The 20,057-nt window shown below is 43.4% G+C and overlaps 1 protein-coding gene across 4 annotated transcripts in view; it reads right to left on the minus strand.

Annotated features, from left to right (window-relative positions):
- The window catches only part of mylk4b (myosin light chain kinase family, member 4b), a 55,840-nt gene that overhangs the window by 22,476 nt on the left and 13,307 nt on the right, over positions 1 to 20,057 (minus strand). The window contains exons 1-4 of one of the 4 annotated variants that reach the window (XM_031785739.1): positions 18,168 to 18,279; positions 17,968 to 18,042; positions 17,580 to 17,763; positions 17,143 to 17,208 (exon numbers count right to left, since the gene is read on the minus strand). In XM_031785739.1, coding sequence (XP_031641599.1) covers positions 17,143 to 17,208; positions 17,580 to 17,633 — 120 coding nt within the window. In that variant the 5' untranslated portion in view covers positions 17,634 to 17,763; positions 17,968 to 18,042; positions 18,168 to 18,279. Of the gene's footprint in view, positions 1 to 12,055; positions 13,220 to 17,142; positions 17,209 to 17,579; positions 17,764 to 17,967; positions 18,043 to 18,167; positions 18,280 to 20,057 lie in introns of those variants that run through there. The other 3 variants (XM_031785738.1, XM_031785737.1, XM_020473474.2) reach the window with 3 other exon arrangements.

Below are 20,057 nucleotides of genomic sequence, written 5' to 3' on the forward strand. Positions count from 1 at the left end.
CCCATAGGGGAGGGTCTGGGTGGGCGTCTGTCCACGGTTGCGGCTCCGGCTCGGGACGTGGACCCCACTCCAACCAAGTCTTAGTCCCCCTGTAACGCGTCCTTTGATTGGCGACCCTCGCCGCCGACCTAGGCCTAATAACCCTCACCAAGGACCCCACTGGACTGAGGGGCAGCTCGGGACTGAGGTAGAAGCTCGGGACTGAGGGGAAGCTCGGCACTGAGGGGAAGCTCGGCACTGAGGGGAAGCTCGGCACTGAGGGGAAGCTCGGCACTGAGGGGTAGCTCGGCACTGAGGGGTAGCTCGGCACTGAGGGGTAGCTCGGCACTGAGAGGAAGCCCGGCACTGAGAGGAAGCCCGGCACTGAGAGGAAGCCCGGCACTGAGAGGAAGCCCGGCACTGAGAGGAAGCTCAGCACTGAGAGGAAGCTCAGGCAGGTAATTGGATCCGGCAGATCCTGGCTGGCTGGCGGATCTGATAGAGTCTGGTTGACTGGCGGATCTGGAAGAGTCTGGTTGACTGGCAGATCTGGAAGAGTCTGGCTGACTGGCGGCTCTGGCTGCTCCATGTAGACTGACAGCTCTGGCGGCTTCTTGCAGACTGGCAGCTCCTTGCAGACTGGCAGCTCCTTGCAGACTGGCAGCTCTGGCTGCTCCATGCAGACTGACAGCTCTGGCTGCTCCATGCAGACTGACAGCTCTGGCTGCGCTGAACAGGCAGGAGACTCTGGCAGCGCAGGAGAGGAGGAAGGCTCTGGCTGCGCTAAACAGGCGGGAGACTCCAGCAGCGCTGTAGAGGAGGAAGGCTCTGGCAGCACTGAACAGGCGGGAGACTCCTGCAGCGCAGGAGAGGAGGAAGGCTCTGGCTGCGCTAAACAGGCGGGAGACTCCAGCAGCGCTGTAGAGGAGGAAGGCTCTGGCTGCGCTAAACAGGCGGGAGGCTCCGACACTGTATGCCTGATGCGTGGTGCTGGCACTGGTGGTACTGGGCCGAGGACACGCACAGGAAGCCTGGTGCGGGGAGCTGCCACCGGAGGGCTGGTGTGTGGAGGTGGCACAGGATGGGCTAGACCGTGAAGGCGTACTGGAGATCTTGAGAGCAGTGCTGGCACAGGACGTGCAAGGCTAAGGATGTGCACAGGAGGCCTGGTGCGTGAGGCTGGCACCAACTTCACCAGCCGACTAACACGCACCTCAGGACGAGTATGGAGCGCTGACCCAGGTGCCATCAAATCCCCGACACGCTCCGTTGGACAAATATCGTACCTAAAGCACCAAACTAGCAACTCCATCATTACTCTCTCCTCCAATTTCCCTATTAACTCCTTCACAGTCTCTGCTTCGCTCACCTCTAACACCGGCTCTGGTTCTGGTCTCCTCCTTGGCTCCTCACGATAAACAGGGGGAGTTGGCTCAGGTCTGAACCTTGACTCTGCCACACTCTCCCTGAGGAGAGTGTATTCATGGGGAAAGGTATTCATGGGGGTCATAAACCTCACCAACAGTGCAACGTCATGACACTTATATGAACTGTAACTAAGTCAAATCTTTGAAATTGTTGCATTTTGTGTTTATATTTTTGTTCAGTATATACAGTATTCATGGGGTTACTCCTGCCCTTCCTTCCCTGACCACTGGAGGTCAGGAGAGACAAACAAACCCTTCAGGGGGCTACAGAACTGGCCTCATATCAGTCACACCAGAGAGGAAGAGGCAAATAAAGAGAGTCAACTCCTGCAAATACAGCAACAAGCAGACCAATAAGCAGACCGCCTGCCTTCCCACCTTTGAGACAACAAATTCCATTGTTAGGGCGGAGACCATCCCGTCATTATTTTTTATTTATTTTATTTTACCTTTATTTAACCAGGTAGGCAAGTTGAGAACAAGTTCTCATTTACAATTGCGACCTGGCCAAGATAAAGCAAAGCAGTTCGACAGATAAAACGACACAGAGTTACACATGGAGTAAAAACAAACATACAGTCAATAATGCAGTATAAACAAGTCTATATACAATGTGAGCAAATGAGGTGAGAAGGGAGGTAAAGGCAAAAAAGGCCATGATGGCAAAGTAAATACAATATAGCAAGTAAAATACTGGAATGGTAGTTTTGCAATGGAAGAATGTGCAAAGTAGAAATAAAAAATAATGGGGTGCAAAGGAGCAAAATAAATAAATAAATAAAAATTAAATACAGTTGGGAAAGAGGTAGTTGTTTGGGCTAAATTATAGGTGGGCTATGTACAGGTGCAGTAATCTGTGAGCTGCTCTGACAGTTGGTGCTTAAAGCTAGTGAGGGAGATAAGTGTTTCCAGTTTCAGAGATTTTTGTAGTTCGTTCCAGTCATTGGCAGCAGAGAACTGGAAGGAGAGGCGGCCAAAGAAAGAATTGGTTTTGGGGGTGACTAGAGAGATATACCTGCTGGAGCGTGTGCTACAGGTGGGAGATGCTATGGTGACCAGCGAGCTGAGATAAGGGGGGACTTTACCTAGCAGGGTCTTGTAGATGACATGGAGCCAGTGGGTTTGGCGACGAGTATGAAGCGAGGGCCAGCCAACGAGAGCGTACAGGTCGCAATGGTGGGTAGTATATGGGGCTTTGGTGATAAAACGGATTGCACTGTGATAGACTGCATCCAATTTGTTGAGTAGGGTATTGGAGGCTATTTTGTAAATGACATCGCCAAAGTCGAGGATTGGTAGGATGGTCAGTTTTACAAGGGTATGTTTGGCAGCATGAGTGAAGGATGCTTTGTTGCGAAATAGGAAGCCAATTCTAGATTTAACTTTGGATTGGAGATGTTTGATATGGGTCTGGAAGGAGAGTTTACAATCTAACCAGACACCTAAGTATTTGTAGTTGTCCACGTATTCTAAGTCAGAGCCGTCCAGAGTAGTGATGTTGGACAGGCGGGTAGGTGCAGGCAGCGATCGGTTGAAGAGCATGCATTTAGTTTTACTTGCATTCAAGAGCAATTGGAGGCCACGGAAGGAGTATATATACAGTATCTCTGTCTTTCTCTCTCTCTCTTCTGTCTATCTCTTTCAAATCTAGCGGTCTACCTTAGTTTTAAAAAAAACCAAAGTGCTGACAGCTCATAAAGTGTGACCGTAGTGGAATAGCCCTTTAACTACCTGCTGTGATTGTATGTCAGTCAAAAGCTTAATTCTTAATTCTACTCTCTCTCTGCTCTTCCACCTCTTTCCTCCTCCCACCGTCCCTCCTCTGAGTCCATTGCTACGTGGGTGATGTCAGAAATAGAGACACTCTTCTGCACCTTTGAGACTAAACATCGCTCCCACCCAACCGCTTAATATCTCCCTAGCTTATATGTCTACCACAATCTCTGTCCTTCACTCTCACTCGGTACGTCCCAAGACATTTGTCCCTTCTCCCTCCCCATCTCTCTTTCAGTCTTAGGGAGACGGGGATGCAGCTTAGCTGGTCACATGAGCACCAGCACTAATGGCATACACACACACACACACACACACACACACACACACACACACACACACACACACACACACACACACACACACACACAGACACACGACCATAACCACACACACACACACAGGCAGGAGCTATACTAAACACACTCACTTTTACAGAAAACATGACATGCACAGTTTGTAATCATTCTACCTCAAGACTACATATACAGTAAGATATAGAGGCACCTGTTTGTCGGCGTGTGTATACGATTGCCTGTATGTGCATCTGCACAGGGTGCACCTGTTTGCATGTGCGTCTTTGCCCATATGTGCTATGCTCTGTGTTCTATGTGTCAAGCAGCAGGCCCAGTAGGTGCCAAGCTGATCGGTCGGTTACCAGACACCAGAGAGAGGCCTGGTGAAAACAACACATTCCTACGGTTCCTCATACCACAGAGAGAGAGAGAGAGAGAGAGAGGTGGATATCTTGTCAGTTGCGCAACTGAATTTATTCAACAAAAATGTGTTTTGCGCATTTAACCCAACCCCTCTGAATCAGAATGACATCCACATCATCAGCGCCCTGGGAGCAGTTGTTGCTGGGGGTTAGCTGCATTGCTCAAGGGCTGAAGGGTAGAATTCTCCACTTTGCCGGCTAGGGAATCAAACCAGCGACCTTTCGACTACTGGCCCAACACTCTTAACTGCTAGAGCTTTAAGTTCTTTGGTGTCCACATCAACAACAAACTAGAATTGCCCAAACACACCAAGACAGTCGTGAAGAGGGCACGAGAAAGCCTATTCCCCCTCAGGAAACTAAAAAGATTTGGCATGGGTCCTGAGATCCTCAAAAGGTTCTACAGCTGCAACATCGAGAGCATGGTTGCATCACTGCCTGGTACGGCAACTGCTCGGCCTCTGACCGCAAGGCACTACAGAGGGTAGTGCATACGACCCAGTACATCACTGGGGCTAAGCTGCCTGTCACCCAGGACCTCTATACCAGGCGGTGTCAGAGGAAGGCCCTAAAAATGGTCAAAGACCCCAGAACATAGACTGTTCTCTCTACTACCACATGGCAAGCGGTACCGGAGTGCCAAGTCTAGGACAAAAAGGCTTCTCAACAGTTTTTACCCCCAAGCCATAAGACTCCTGAACAGGTAATCAAATGGCTACCCGCACTATTTGTATTGTGTGCCCCCCCCAACCCCTCTTTTTACGCTGCTGCTACTCTCTGTTTATCATATATGCATAGTCACTTTAACTATACATTCATGTACATACTACCTCAATTGGGCTGACCAACCAGTGCTCCCGCAAAGTGGCTAACCGGGATATATGCATTGTGTCCCACCCACCACCCGCCAACCCCTCTTTTACGCTACTGCTACTCTCAGTTCATCATTTAAGCATAGTCACTTTAACCATTTATACATGTACATACTACCTCAATCAGCCTGACTAACCGGTGTCTGTATGTTACCTCGCTACTTTTATAGCCTCGTTACTGTATATAGCCTGTCTTTTTACTGTTGTTTTATTTCTTTACATACCTATTGTTCACCTAATACCTTTTTTGCGCTATTGGTTAGAGCCTGTAAGTAAGCATTTCACTGTAAGGTGTATTCAGTGCACGTGACAAATTAACTTTGAGTTGATTTGACCTGTTGCTGTTGGTTAAAACTGACTATTCAAATCAAATCAAATTGTATTTGTAATATGCCGTTAAATGTACACTGTGTTGAGGGTCAGCGTGGCAGATGTGTTGTTGCCCACCCTCAACATCTGGGGGCAGCCCGTCAGGAAGTCCAGGATCCAGTTGCAGAGAGAGATGTTTTCTCCCAGGGTCCTTAGCTTAGTGATGATCTTGGAGGGCACTATGGTGTTGAACGCTGAACTGTAGTCAATGAACAGCATTCTCACGTAGGTGTTCCTTTTGTCCAGGTGGGAAAGGGCAGTGTGGAGTGCAACAGAGATTGCGTCACCTATAGATCTGTTGGGTCGGTATGCGACTTGGAGTGGGTCCAGGCTTTCTGGGATGATGGTGTTGATGTGAGCCATGACCAGCCTATCAAACCATTTCATGGCTACAGATTTGAGTGCTACTGGGCGGTAGTCATTTAGGCAGAGAGAGTGAAACAGAGAGGGTGGGGAAAAAGTGAAACAGAGAGATCTTCACATCGTCTGGGTAAAGTGACAATAAGTAAGTGAGCTACCTAGGTGAATGAAAGACAGGGAAGCCAAGCTGGTCCTCTAACTAACTTGTCCTCTAACTAACGATTTCCAAGATGGCTCCGGAGAGTAGGGCTACCGTCTTATCGGCTCTGAACCAACCATGCTATTTTGTTTGTCTTTTCACGTTGTCCGTAAATTGTTTTGAACATAATGTTGCTGCTACAGTCTCTTTTGAACGGAAAGAGCTTCTGGACATCAGAACTGGGATTACTCACCTCAAGTTGGACGAGGAGTTCTTCTTCAATGAGTCGGACGTGAGGGATATACTACGTACGCCCTATCAGGCCCAGATCCCCGTGATTCGCTGGAAAAGGAAATGTAGGTTTCGCAGAAAGAGATCGGGATGCCTTGTGAGGATCAGGAAGAAATACGAGTGGAAAATAAGATATTGAAAACTACCGTGGACTCCCTTAAAGACACTACAGAGAGGCTACGGTGTGAAAATAAAACAAGGAAAGCCAAATTACTTGATCTAAAGTGCAGAAGTATGAGAAATAATATTGTTCTAATGGGAATAAAGGAGGATGAAAAGGAAAACTATCAGTCAACGGAGGAAAAAGTCAAAGTGTTCATGAAACGTAATCTCAAGATGACGGACAAACAGGTGGAAACAATTGATTTTCAAAGAGCTCACCGTTTTGGTGGCAGAGCAGAGAGAAGGCCCCGTCCAATCGTAGCTATGCTAACCCACTACAAAATGAAAATTGCCTTGTTACAACAGGGTAGGGAATTGAAGAACATATGGGGTCAATTTCCCTCCATATGTATTGAATTCAAGATAAAATAAATAGTGAACATGAAAAATTAAGTTGAGAATGTAAACATATTTTCAAGGACGGGTGAAATATGGATGTTGAAATCAAAAACCAAACAATTGAAAGCAAAATGTATAGAATTGTAAACAAAAATAAGACATCAAAAGCAAAACCCCAAAACTTGTAAGCAAATCATTTTAAAGTGAGAGAAAAACTAATTATAAAAAAAAATATTTGACAATGAATGCAAAAATTGTTTTTGGTTAAACTTTCCCAGCAATCAATCCTATTGAATACATTTTGCCAACATTTTACCTTTTGGTTACGCTACTCGTATCTTTGCTTTCGATGTCTGTTTCTTTGCTTTCACTGCCAGTCTTTTCGATTGCGAGTTTTGGCATAATTTTTTCCATGAAGGGTTTAGAGGGAGGTGCAGATATTGGTCTGCTAGTTTTGGAATGACGGTTTGTCTTAACCCAATCAATGACATGGTAGACAGGCTTATTTTCTATTGCCTACTTAAGTAGACGGTCTGGCTTCACCTCATTTTAAGGTTTTAGCTAACATACTTCAAAATTGTCAGTCACGGGTCAATAATGTACGGATATTACTTAGGTAAACATATGAATGGCGAACCAGTTACCAACACCTGCGCCGAACGTTGTGCAACAGGTAATTCATATGTTTACCTAAGTAGTTAGATGGTTTGTCATTAGACATGCTTCTAACCTCTTATACAATGGATCAAAGTTATGTACAGCAACCCCAGATGTAAAATAGTAAACAATGGTTACTTCTCAGAAAGTATTGAGCTTTTAAGAGGAGTAAAACAAGGCTGTCCGTTGTCTCCATATCTATTTATTATAGCCATTGAAATGCTAGCTATTAAAATGAGATCCAATAAGAACATCAAGGGCTTAGAAATCCAGGGGATAAAAACGAAAGTGTCAATGTATTTTTTCTTAAGTCCGCAATCTAGATCCCTGCACAGTCTCATCATTTTTCTAGCCTCTCTGAATTAAAACCTAATTATGACAAGTTAACGGTTAACAGCACAAATGTTTTGCATGTTTATCCATGCAATGTTTCAGAACAAGTTATCCTAACGTATTGAATCATAAAAAAATACAGTGTTTACACTACCGTGTAGTTTACCAATAAAATGGGCGGATGGTGAAGTAGATTTTTTTTTAAAGTATTATATTTATTAATGATATTATGAATAGAAATGGAGGAGTTACAGTGGGGCAAAAAAGTATTTAGTCAGCCACCAATTGTGCAAGTTCTCCCACTTAAAAAGATGAGAGAGGCCTGTAATTTTCATCATAGGTACACTTCAACTATGACAGACAAAATTAGAAAATAAAATCCAGAAAATCACATTGTAGGATTTTTAATGAATTTATTTGCACATTTTGGTGGACAATAAGTATTAAGAAAAAACCTCTGGACCACCTTTACTCCACACACAGATACGCATACAAAGCTCTCCCTCGCCCTCCATTTGGAAAATCTGAACATAATTATATTCTCCTGATTCCTGCTTACAAGCAAAAATTAAAGCAGGAAGCACCAGTGACTCGATCAATAAAAAAGTAGTCAGATGAAGCAAATGCTAAGCTACAGGACTGTTTTGATAGCACAGACTGTTCCGGGATTCCTCCGATAACATTGAGGAGTACACCACATCAGTCATTGGCTTCATCAATAAGTGCATCGAGGATGTCGTCCCCACAGTGGCTGTACGTACACACCCCAACCAGAATCCATGGATAACAGGCAACATCCGCACTGAGCTAAAGGCTAGATAAAGGATTGGGACTCTAACGTGGAAGCTTATAAGAAATCCCGCTATGCAATCTGACGAACCATCAAACAGGCAAAGCATCAATACAGGAATAAGATCGAATCGTACTACACCGGCTCTGACGCTCGTCGAATGTGTAAGGGATTGCAAAACATTACAGGCTACAAAGGAAAGCACAGCCGAGAGCTGCCCAGTGACACGAGCCTACCAGATGAACTAAATTACTTCTACCGGCAAATAACACTGAAACACGCATGAGAGCACCAGCTGTTCCGGAAGACTGTGTGATCACGCTCTCCACAGCCGATGTAAGACCTTTAAACAGGTAACTGTATGTGTCTGCCACTGTCTTTGCCCTTTACATCCCAAATGTAACATCTCTTTCTTTCTCAATTACTCTTTTGGTTGGTCACTCTACCTATGGCTCTCTCTCCTTCATCTCTTTCTTTTTACCTCTCAGCTCAGCCTGGTCTCATAGTTCAAGTAAATCCAGGACACTCAAATTAGTATGATATTTTACGTATGGTATGGTTACATAAGACAAAATGTTACTTAAGGCAAAAACATAAGTAAGTTTGTGTGTTTTTATATTGAACCTTTACTTAACTAGGCAAGTCGGCTAAGAACACATTTTTACTTACAATGATGGCCTACCCCGGCAAAACCTAATCTGGACGACACTGGGCTAATTGTGCGCTGCCCTAAGGGACTCCAAATCACAGTTCGTAACATATCATATGTTTAGCAAATTCGTAACATATTGTATAAATTGGATGATGGACATCCTCAAATTAATTCATACTTAACATATCATACTAATTGGAGAGTCTTTACTTTTACGATGTTACGTCTACCCCTGAGTACAGGTTGCTCAGCTCCTCTCTATAGCTTTCTGCAACTGTCTTTGCCCTCTGCAACCCAAGTTGGATACATTGTTTTACTTAGTTACTCACTGTGGGAATAATCCTAACTTTCACTTAGACTAAATTAGAATTAGATTGAAGTAGACTGAATGAAAATCGGCTTAAGTAGAAGTGAGGAATCACCCATTTTTTTGTTGGTCACTCTACCTACGACTGTCTCCTTCTTCCTCCCTCTCTCTCATTCATTTCGCAGTAAGCTAAATCTGTCCAGTTATGTAGACCCTGCGACAAGGAGAGAACCCTTTGTCACATTAGACACAGGCTTCAGAGGGAACTCTCTTCCTCTTACACACATTAGCACAAGGTGGGAAAACTCTCACCCAGAGGATGAACAAATAATACTATATAATATTACTATGGTCATTTACCCAAGAAAATGTACAATGCTGTCGACATTGATATATACAGAAATATGTGGCCCATATGGGAATCAAACGCACACAATTCTGGTGTTGCCAACATCATGCTCTTACCCAATGAACCATTGGTACCTCAATTATACAACAACATTGAAACTTACAGCCCTCTGCTACATTTGGTACCTCTCGTTTTCTTAATCATGTCACTGTGTATGTGAAAAGCTGTTCTGCACTACACTTCTGTCAAACTGGTTGGATCTATGCAATGATGTTGAATCAACATGGAAAACCGATTGGATTTCCAAAAAGTACTTTTTTCATCAAACTTTTAACCTAAATGCAATGACATTTTTTGTTGATTTCATGTTGAATTCACGTTAGTTGAAAACTAGTTGCAAATCAAAACAAGATGTTGAACTGACGTCTGTGCCCAGTGGGTACCAAAAGTAAATATTATATGCCACCAAATAGGCTACCACAGTTGTGTGGCTATATAACAATCTTGATCTACGTCAAAGCTCATCTGATCTTCTCAATCATGTCCTTCTGTGTGCGAAAAGCTTGTGACAAGCGTTAGTTGGTCCATGGGGGGGTCCCACATTTTGGCATCAGTTCAAATTGACCCTCTTTCTGCCCCAGAACTGAGAGACTGATGAAACAGACATGATTCTGCAGCTTTTGCTGATGTGACAGTATTGCATTCCAACGGCACTTCATGTCTGCTTGATTTTGATTGATTGATTTGTTTATTTCAGTGTATACAAAAGGTGTATGAATATACAGTAGCAATGTGTCAGGCTTAAAACTGGGAGCATTTAAACAGTGTGCAGCAACTTCAGTGAAGGGTATTCTGACAACTCCATTTGACGTCCATCAATGATTTACTTGAGTTGTTCACGCTTACTACCTCTGAATTGGACCCAATGTTTCTGTCATAGTTATGAGACTCACCAGATCAGTAGCAGAACACAATCATTCAACCAAAACTTCTTATTGCATCATTAAAGCAGACCCTTTCTTTCCAGATCTCAGTAAGAGAAACCTGTCTGTAACTAAATGCAACCACTGCCACCCTCAGATCACATGGACATAGCTCATATGAGAGATGGCCGGGTCTTCTTTCCAAGGCCTGTGACATGATCAATCAAATATTATGGCCCTCTGCCCAGCACGTTGTCTCGCCTGACAGTTGGCGTGTAGTTGTTTTCTCTAGCCATTATGGCCTAGGATCACAGAAACTGATCCTGCAAGCCAGAGATCTCACACTCAATGTAAACTAAGGGCAGTGGTGTAATGTACTTAAGCAAAAATACTTGAAAGTAATACTAAAGTCGTTTTGGGGGGTATTTGTACTTTACTTTACTATTTATATTTTTGACAACTTTTACTTTTACTTCACTATATTCCAAAAGAAAATTATGAACTTTTTACTTCATACATTTTCACTGACACCCAAAACAACTCGTTACATTTTGAATGCTTAGCAGGACAGGAAAATTGTCTAATTCACACATCCCTGGTCATCCCAACTGCCTCTGATCTGGCGGACACACTAAACACATGCTTGGTTTGTAAGTGATGTCTGAGTGTCAGAGCGTGCTCCTGACCATCCGTAAATAAAATAAACAAGTGAATGATGGTGTCTTGTTTACTTTAAAAAAGGAATTTAAAATGATTTCTATTGATATTTAAGTATATTTTATCAATTGCATTTCCTTTTGAATCTTAAGTATATTTAAAACCAAATACTTTTAGACTTTTACTCAAATAGTATTTTACTGGGTGACTTTCACTTTTACTTGAGTAATTTTTTATTTAAAGCATCTTTATTTTTACTCAAGTATGAAAACTGGACACTTTTTCCACCACTGACTAAGGGCCAGTTTAAGCCTAGTCCTGGACTTAAAAGCATTCTCAATGGAGAATCTACAGGCTTATTTTATCTCTAGGCTAATTCTGTGTCCAGGACACCGGTTCTAAGTCTTTATCATGGAAAGACAAACACAACAAACTATCACTCTCTTTACAGTGCAAGCAATTTGAACAAGCATTTCAAAGTCACTATAGATTAACATGTCTGTTAGGGTGATAATGTGCCAACATATTTCAAGACTTTACTTCAGCCTACAGGCCTACCAGTACTCTCACTTTCTCTCTCTCTATCCTCTACCATGTTTCCATTATGACAGGATGATGAAAAACAACAAAACATCCTCCGTGTAGAATTTGCTCCAATAACGAAAACGTCCTACTCTGATAGGTCAACCGGTAAACAGAACCTCACCTCCACAAGAAGATTCAACCAGCCACACCTGCACACCTGCACACCTGAGCGTGCACTAAGCCCTGCAATCATTCCCTTTTTACACTATCGTGCTGGCCCGAGCCGTACAGTACTGACTCTTTTCACGTGGTCTTTTCCAGCATGGGGTTTAAGCAACTATGGTGGATACATAAACCAGATAGCACAATACATTTTGGCTCAGCTCAGTAGTATGAATGAACCAATAAAGACAGAGAACAGGTCTATCTGTACCTGCATGTCTGGAAAGGGTGTGTCCCTGTCCCTCTTCCTCTTGTAGGTGAATAAATTCCAGATCCGTCTCCATAGGAACGAGGCCACCAGACACACACTCCCTACTATCCAAATATCCTTATCCTTCAGAAAGTTCTCCATGGTAACTACTGATGGTTCTAGATCTCAGAGTCCCTACTCTTCCTTCTGCTCCTCTTCCACGTCTGAGCTCAGAGCTGGATTATTTCCATCTGCCTCTCTCTTGTCGACAGCAGCGATGGGTCTCGGGGTGATCGGCGGCAGGTTGGGGTTGTTGACATGGGCATGACAGTGGGCGCTAGGTGTTTATGGAACAACAAGGCCTCTCTTTCTGTCTCTCTCTGACCAATCTGATCTGATCGCTCAGTCGCTCAGACACTCCTCCCACTCCTCTCAGTCACTCAAACACTCCTCTCAGTCACTCAGACACTCCTCTCAGTTACTCAGACACTCCTCTCAGACATTCCTCCTACTCTTCTCAGTCACTCAGACACTCCTCCTACTCCGCTCAGTCACTCAGACACACCTCCCACTCCTCTCAGTCACTCAGACACTCCTCCCACTCCTCTCAGTTACTCAGACACTCCTCTCAGTCACTCAGACACTCTTCCCACTCCTCTCAGTCACTCGGATGGGAACAACAAGTACATCTCTGCCCAGTCGAGCTGTCCTACACCCCCCACCTGCTCCTCGGCCCTGTTCCCTCGACCCCTCCACCACCCCCCAGCCAAAGGGGAGAGTACATGCTGTCTCAGAGACGACGAGAGGGGGACAGGTGTGTGTGTGTGTGTGTGAGTGAGTGAGTGTGTGTGTGAGTGAGTGAGTGAGTGAGTGAGTGAGAGAGAGAGAGAGAGAGAGAGTGAGTGTATGTGCGTGTGTGTGCGTGGGACAGGTGGTGTTAGGTTCAGGGTGTTGGTAGGCTAGCGTTGTCTGGCTGGTGTGTCAGCAGAACACCAGAGACCATGTGGCATCCCAAAGTGTGAAGTACACCACGTCATGGACAACATCGTGTCCTATGTAGGGAATAGGGTGCCATTTGGGATGCAGGCCATGCCTGGTATCCTTTAACTTCGGTGTTAAGTATGTCTGTTGCTGTGGAGCCGCTTGCTCCTCCGCTTTATTTCTCTCTCTCTCTCAGTCACACACACACACACACGAATCTGTATGTGTATTCTGTGTGTCTGCAGGTGCATAATGTGTTTGTGTGCAAGTACCATATGGCTCTCAACGCCAAGGATAGTGGATGGATTCCTGCTAGGCCACCCTTAGGAAAATGTATGCACACATGAATGGATCAAATCAGTGGTGGAAAAGTACCCAATTGTCATACTTGAGTAAAAGTAAAAATACCTTAATAGAAAATGACTCAAGTAAATGTGAAAGTCACCCAGTAAAAGACTACCTGAGTAAAAGTATGAAAGTATTTGGTTTTAAATATACTTACAGTGCATTCGGAAAGTATTCAGACCCCTTGGACTTTCCTAAATTGTGTTACGTTACAGCCTTATTCTAAAATCGATTCAATTGTTTTTTCCCCTCATCAATCCAAACAAAATATCCCATAATGACAATGCAAAAACAAGTTTTTAGACATTTTTGGTAAAAAAATATTATGGGTGTCATAAGACTAGAGAATCTTGTTTCTCATGGTCTGCGAGTCTTTAGGTGCCTTTTAGCAAACTCCAAGTGGGCTGTCATGTGCCTTTTACTGAGGAGTGGCTTCCGTCTGGCCATTCTACCATAAAGGCCTGATTGGTGGAGTGCTGCAGAGAGGGTTGTCCTCCTGGAAGCTTCTCCCATCTCCACAGAGGAACTGGAGCTCTGTCAGAGTGACCATCGGGTTCTTGGTCACCTCCCTGACCAAGGCCTTTCTCCTTTGGGCGGCCAGCTCTAGGAAGAGTCTTGGTAGTTCCGCACTTCTTCCATTTAAGAAAGATGGAGGACACTGTGTTCTCGGGGACCTTCAATGCTGCAGATATTTTTCAGTACCCATCCCCACATCTGTACCTCGACACAATCCTGTCTCGGCGCGCTATGGACAATTCCTTCAACCTCATATGACTTGGTTTTTGCTCTGACATGCACTGTCAACTGTGGGACCTTATGTAGACAGGTGTGTACCTTTCCAAATCATGTCCAATCAATTATATTTACCACAGGTGGATTCCAATAAAGTTGTATAAAGATCTCAAGGATGATCAATGAAAACAAGATGCTCCTGACCTCAATTTCGAGTCTCATAGCAAAGGGTCTGAATATTTGTGTAAATAAGTTTTTTTTTTAAATAAAATTGTTAAAATTTCAAAAAAACTGTTTTTGCTTTGTCATTATGGGGTATTGGGTGTAGATTGATGAGTAAAAAAAGATTTCATACATTTTAGAATAAGGCTGTAACGTAGTAAAATGTGAAAAAAGTCAAGGGGTCTGAAAACTTTCCGAATGCACTGTAAGTATCAAAAGTAAATGCAATTGCAAAAATATACTTAAAGTATCAAATGTAAAAGTAATATCTTTAATTTCAAATGACTTCTATTTGGCCAAATGCCACCTATGCACTCTGTGAACTATATCCCAGCAGTGGTCTCCTGGACCTTTAACAGGCAGCAGCAGGTGGGAGAGCAGAGAACAGGGGTGCATCCCAAATAGCACCATATTACTGATATAGAACACTATTCCCTATGGGTTCTGGTCAAAATGAAAGCAATAAATAGGGAACATGGTGCAATTTGGGACGAAAGCAGGGGTTAGAGAGCAGGACCTGTCAGAAATACATTTGAAAGGAACCTGACCTCAGTAAGGAACAGAAGAGAAGCTGCCTTGTAAACGCAGCTACTGGACAGTGTCTGTTGTGTCAAAAGACATCTTTCTCTTAGATAAACAAGACAGAAAACAAGCAAGAGAGAGATGATTGCTGGAGCAAGGTGCTGTTTAGAATCACTGATCTACAAATCATTGTGCATTGTGAATACCTATATGTGAATACAATTTGTGAATCTGTGCAGTGCCTTGATGCCCTGGAACATGCTGAGAGAGAGAATGTAGATGCAGTTAGATTCAAATAGCCAGGGATCTTGAGTTACAAATGCAGCAGAGTCTGATTGGAACATTTCCTTGGGCTCTCATTGGCTGTAGCTTGGGCAACAGTGGTACATATAGAAAGGGAAAGCAAACCACATTTCATTTGATGTTCAGCCTGAAGAAGAGAATGCACTTCTGCTGTGATGCACAAACACACTCCGAATCCACCCTGGTTCACAAAATACAATCAATCATAGCAGCTATTTTTGAAGGAGGTTGTACTTGAAATAATCATAATATGATCGTGATTGTTTTTCTACTTTAGTTGTAGGCACTGACAGCAATACACCGCTGTGACAAGACCACTTCGTATTGGATATCTGACCTCTACAAGCCCACACACTCATGGGAAAAAGAAAAAAAAATCCACACAGATACAGTATAGCCGAAATACACTCATGGCATGTTCAATAGCAGCACATTACTGTGGCTTTCTGTTGAACTATTGTGAAATATACCAACACAACACATCTTACTCAGTCCCTAGACACCACCTGGTGGTGGTTCTTATTCAAATGCTGTCTTCAGTGCTATCATCTCAGCACAATCACGTCCACTGTAGCGTGTGAGATAGTCTCTGAATGCAGAATCACAGAGCCTTAGCCTCCTCTTGTGTTAGAAGTGAAGTGTTACACCAGTCAGTGCAGGCCAACAGATGTGGGGGGCAGAATAGGTCCTGCCTGGACTAAAGGATCTGCTTATTTAACACAACTGGTGATACAAACAGAGGGCAGTAAGTAAAGCACCTGTGCCTATACTATAACCACAGGCTATAACTACAGGCTATACCCACAGGCTTTAACCACAGGCTATAACCACAGGCTATAACCACAGGCTATACCCACAGGCTATACCCACAGGCTATAACCCCAGGCTATAACCCCAGGCTATATCCACAGGCTATACCTACAGGCTATACCCACAGGCTATAACCCCAGGCTATATCCACAGGCTATAACCACAGACTTTAACCACAGGCATTAATCACAGGCTATACCAACAGGATATAAAAACAAGGCTCTGAATAGGAGAGTGAACACAGGCTTAGCTTAGTGAGTCAAGTCAAGTTTATTTGTCATATGCACACAGGGCTCTAAATAAAAAAAATAAAAAATTGATAGCACTGGTGCTCTGAATTTTAAAAAGTTAGGGGAACTACATGAAATAATACAGCCTATATTGGGCCAATATAAATTATAGGTACTTTGAAGCACATGTTGTGCCCTATAAACTGATATGTAACACTGTAAATACCTGTCATTGAAATTACAAAGTCATTTTTGGAATATTAGGTTTCTACATTGTGTAAATGCTCTATTTTCTGATTGAGATGCATTACATTGAACATTGTACACTATCTCTAAAAACGTCAGGTTTGTGATGACTACTTGTAGATATGTCACGCATTCATTTGCCATTATCTTTTTTGATGTAACCTTTATTTTATCAGAGTCATAGTCATTGATCTCCTGAAGAAGAAGCTATCCCTTTCCCTTTTATTTCTGCGCCCCCAAATGTTTGAATATACTGGTAAAGTTAACACGTCGTTAGCTAGCTAGCCGATGGGGCAACGTGACTGAACAACGTGTAAAGAAAGGTCGACGCGCGATTAGTTTTAGAATGCCCAATGCATGGTTTATTAAAATAAAATGCGGTCCCGGTCAGAACTTTTGACCTGGTTGGGCTAGAAGTAAGCCGTTTTCACTGTAGTAATAGTGCAGCCATAATGCTAACGAATCTGTACCCCCTTGTTTATCTAGGGCACTTGGAAACAACGGTACAGTGAAGCCTCATCATTACAAAAAATATTATCTGGGAGACACAGTGCTCCCAAAATAAAACTCCTGGTTGCACAGCAAAATATTTCATTGCAAATGGTCGCACTTTAGAGCCCTGTATGCACAGGATACACAAGGTACACAGTACAATTAAATTCTTAATTAGGTTCACACTTGACAATGATGGTGTAAAGAGAGGGGTAATGGTCCTACCTGTTGGTCTCCTTTCTTCTCCACTTGCTTGAGGATGAGGGGCAATAGCTGAGGGCAGGGGCTACCCTAAATGTGAGAGGAAGAGAGGTACAGGTGAGAGGATGAAGAGGGTAAACGGTGAGGATTGGGGCTAGCCTGAAAGGTGAGATAATGAGGGGTTAAGTTAAGGGGGTTATGTTTATGTTATGAATGAGGGTGGGGTGCAAAGATTATACATTAAGAGAATGAGGGGTATAGGTGAAGGTTTTGGGTGCAGACTCCACTGTTGGAGGGGGTGTAGGCGAGGATCGGTGGTGATAGCCCTACCTGTTCGGTTAAAGGTGAGGATGGGGGTGATGACCCTACTTGTCGAGGGTTAAGGTATGAATGAGTGTACAGATAAGAGATAAGAGGATTGATGGGAACAAATATGTGAGTATTTGGGGTGCTGGCCCAACCTGTTGTCGTTCTCCCTCCTGCTCCACGTGTTTGAGCTCCCAGAAGCTCCTCATGGTCTCCACCTTCTCCAGGTGTCTGAAGAACGGCAAGCGGGTCTGATGGACTTTGCCATTCTGCTTTCTGCTTCCTGGGGCTGACTCACTGCTACGGCCTTCACAGCATGGGGAAGGCTTCTTGTCTGACCTACAACCACAACGTACAAACAAACAAAATTAGATCCGTTTGGAATAGAATATAAGAATATTGTATTGCCCATGAGGGGAAATATGTCTCTCCCATATAATATTGAATTGCACATCTAAGAGAAGAGTGGCACATGTGTGTACCGATAGGACACACAGGATAGGATATCCAGGAAAACAAAGCTAAAATGATCTCAATGCTCACCTCACCAGAACTAACTGCTACAATCTGTTGTTAAAGAAGTACATTCGCTATCGTGTCAGACATGCACAAACAAGGCTTGTGCATGAACGAACAAGAAAACAAAATTAGCATTTTGTAAACAAAGTTGCAAACTTTAGAAGATGAATTGGACCAGCAAGTAAACAGAATGAGACAAAACAACATGAGAATATTGTCCTCACTGGAAGATGAGGAAAAAGGAGATCTTTCCAGCTACATGGTCAAACAGATATCAGAAGAACTTGACGTGGGTATATCACCAGAGGATCTGGAACGATGCCATAGAATCGGCATGAAACAGAAGAATGCTAAATACCCTTGCATGGTAATCTTCAAACTGTGGAACTACCAGATCAAAGTCAACATTATGAAGGCACAGGGGGGAAAGGAGATCCAAATCCAAGGCCAGTCCTGTTATTTCATACAGGACCTGTCTGTTAGGTTGAGAAGAGTGGTGGTCGGTGCCGTCATGATGGCCACAAAAACATTACATGAGATTATCGGCAGATGTGATTTTCCTGCAAGAGCTGCACTTCAAAAAAATTTAAAAGTAAGATTTGGAGAGTCATATGCTGCCACCTACTGTAGTAACAGCAGAGGTTTAGTCATCCTGATAAATTAGAATACACCCTTTCCCCTTATATCCCAGCACAGGGACCAAGAAGGACGTTTTCTCATTTAGAAAATACACATTGATTTCATTGTATATCCCCCCAGAGACAAACCTGCTTTTATTTTAGATAGAACTTAAGCTATATTAGATCAAACCCAGACAGAAAGTATTATTTTAGTCGGTGACCTAAATCCAGCATTCAGCAAGTTAGACAGACATAGCAATTAAAAAGGGAAAATCAAGGAGTCTCCAAAAAGGCGGAAAATGTTCATCTCTACAAATATTTTCCAGGACAGCTGGAGATTATTATTCCCAACTACAAAAGACTAAAGGGCCTCCCGGGTGGCGCAGTGGTCTAAGGCGACCACTGCGCTGAGAATCAGGAAGCAAGTTCAGGGAGTGAGTGTTTTAGTAAATGAACACAACATAATACAAAATAAGAAACACGGACAACACACAGACATGACACAGAAACAATAACAATAACACCTGGGGAAGGAACCAAAGGGAGCGACCCTGGGTTCGAGCCCAGACTCTGTCGCAGCCAACCGTGACCAGGAGGCCCATGGGGCGGCGCACAATTGGGTTAGGGAGGGCTTGGCCGGTAGGGATATACTTGTCTCATTGCGCACTAGCAACTCCTGTGGCAGGCCAGGCACAGTGCACGCTGACCAGGTCGCTAGGTGTAACGGTGTTTCCTCCGACCCAAACTTAAGAGGTATCAGTATTGGTAAAAATGAATATAACCAAAACGTATTTGCCGACAATCTTCTGATATACCTGACTAAAATAACAAAGTCAATGCACCCCTTGTAAAAAACATTATGAATTGAATACTCTAACATCTCAAGGGTATAAAATGAACACGGAAAAAACTGAAGAAAAAATAAATAACTTATAATCTCCCCCTCTCCAAATTTTCACCTAAAATGACATACCCAAATCTAACTGCCTGTAGCTCAGGCCCTGAATCAAGGATATTCATATTCTAGTTCACGAAATTTCGACCTGAAAGCTTTTGGACATCAGAGCAATGTTGAGGGAAAAATATACTCATAAGATAGGTAAGATATACTCCTTCTGGGCATGCTATGAAGTCCAAAAGTTATGGTCAGTTAGAAAGCTGGCTGTCAGAAGTTTTACAATGTAAGTTTACTTTTATCCATCTGCATATTCAAGACATGGCATATTGAGGTGTGGTGAGATACACAATGGGTTGGACAATTCTCTTTTTGTCACTTATACGGAAGAAGCTCTTACTTAAATAATGGAAGTCAAATGAAACTCCAACATTAAGAGAATGGAAGAATCAAATGCTTTATTTACATAATGGGAAAAAATCTATGGACAGAAACAACATAATACAATTTGAAGTCATGTGGGGCATTAGAAACAACAAGCATTACAAACAACATTGGGTGTGTGTAACGATGTGCGCTGAGAGTCAGGAAGCAAGTTC

The sequence above is a fragment of the Oncorhynchus kisutch genome, linkage group LG13, assembly GCF_002021735.2.
Source record: "Oncorhynchus kisutch isolate 150728-3 linkage group LG13, Okis_V2, whole genome shotgun sequence".
Taxonomy (NCBI): Eukaryota; Metazoa; Chordata; class Actinopteri; order Salmoniformes; family Salmonidae; genus Oncorhynchus; species Oncorhynchus kisutch.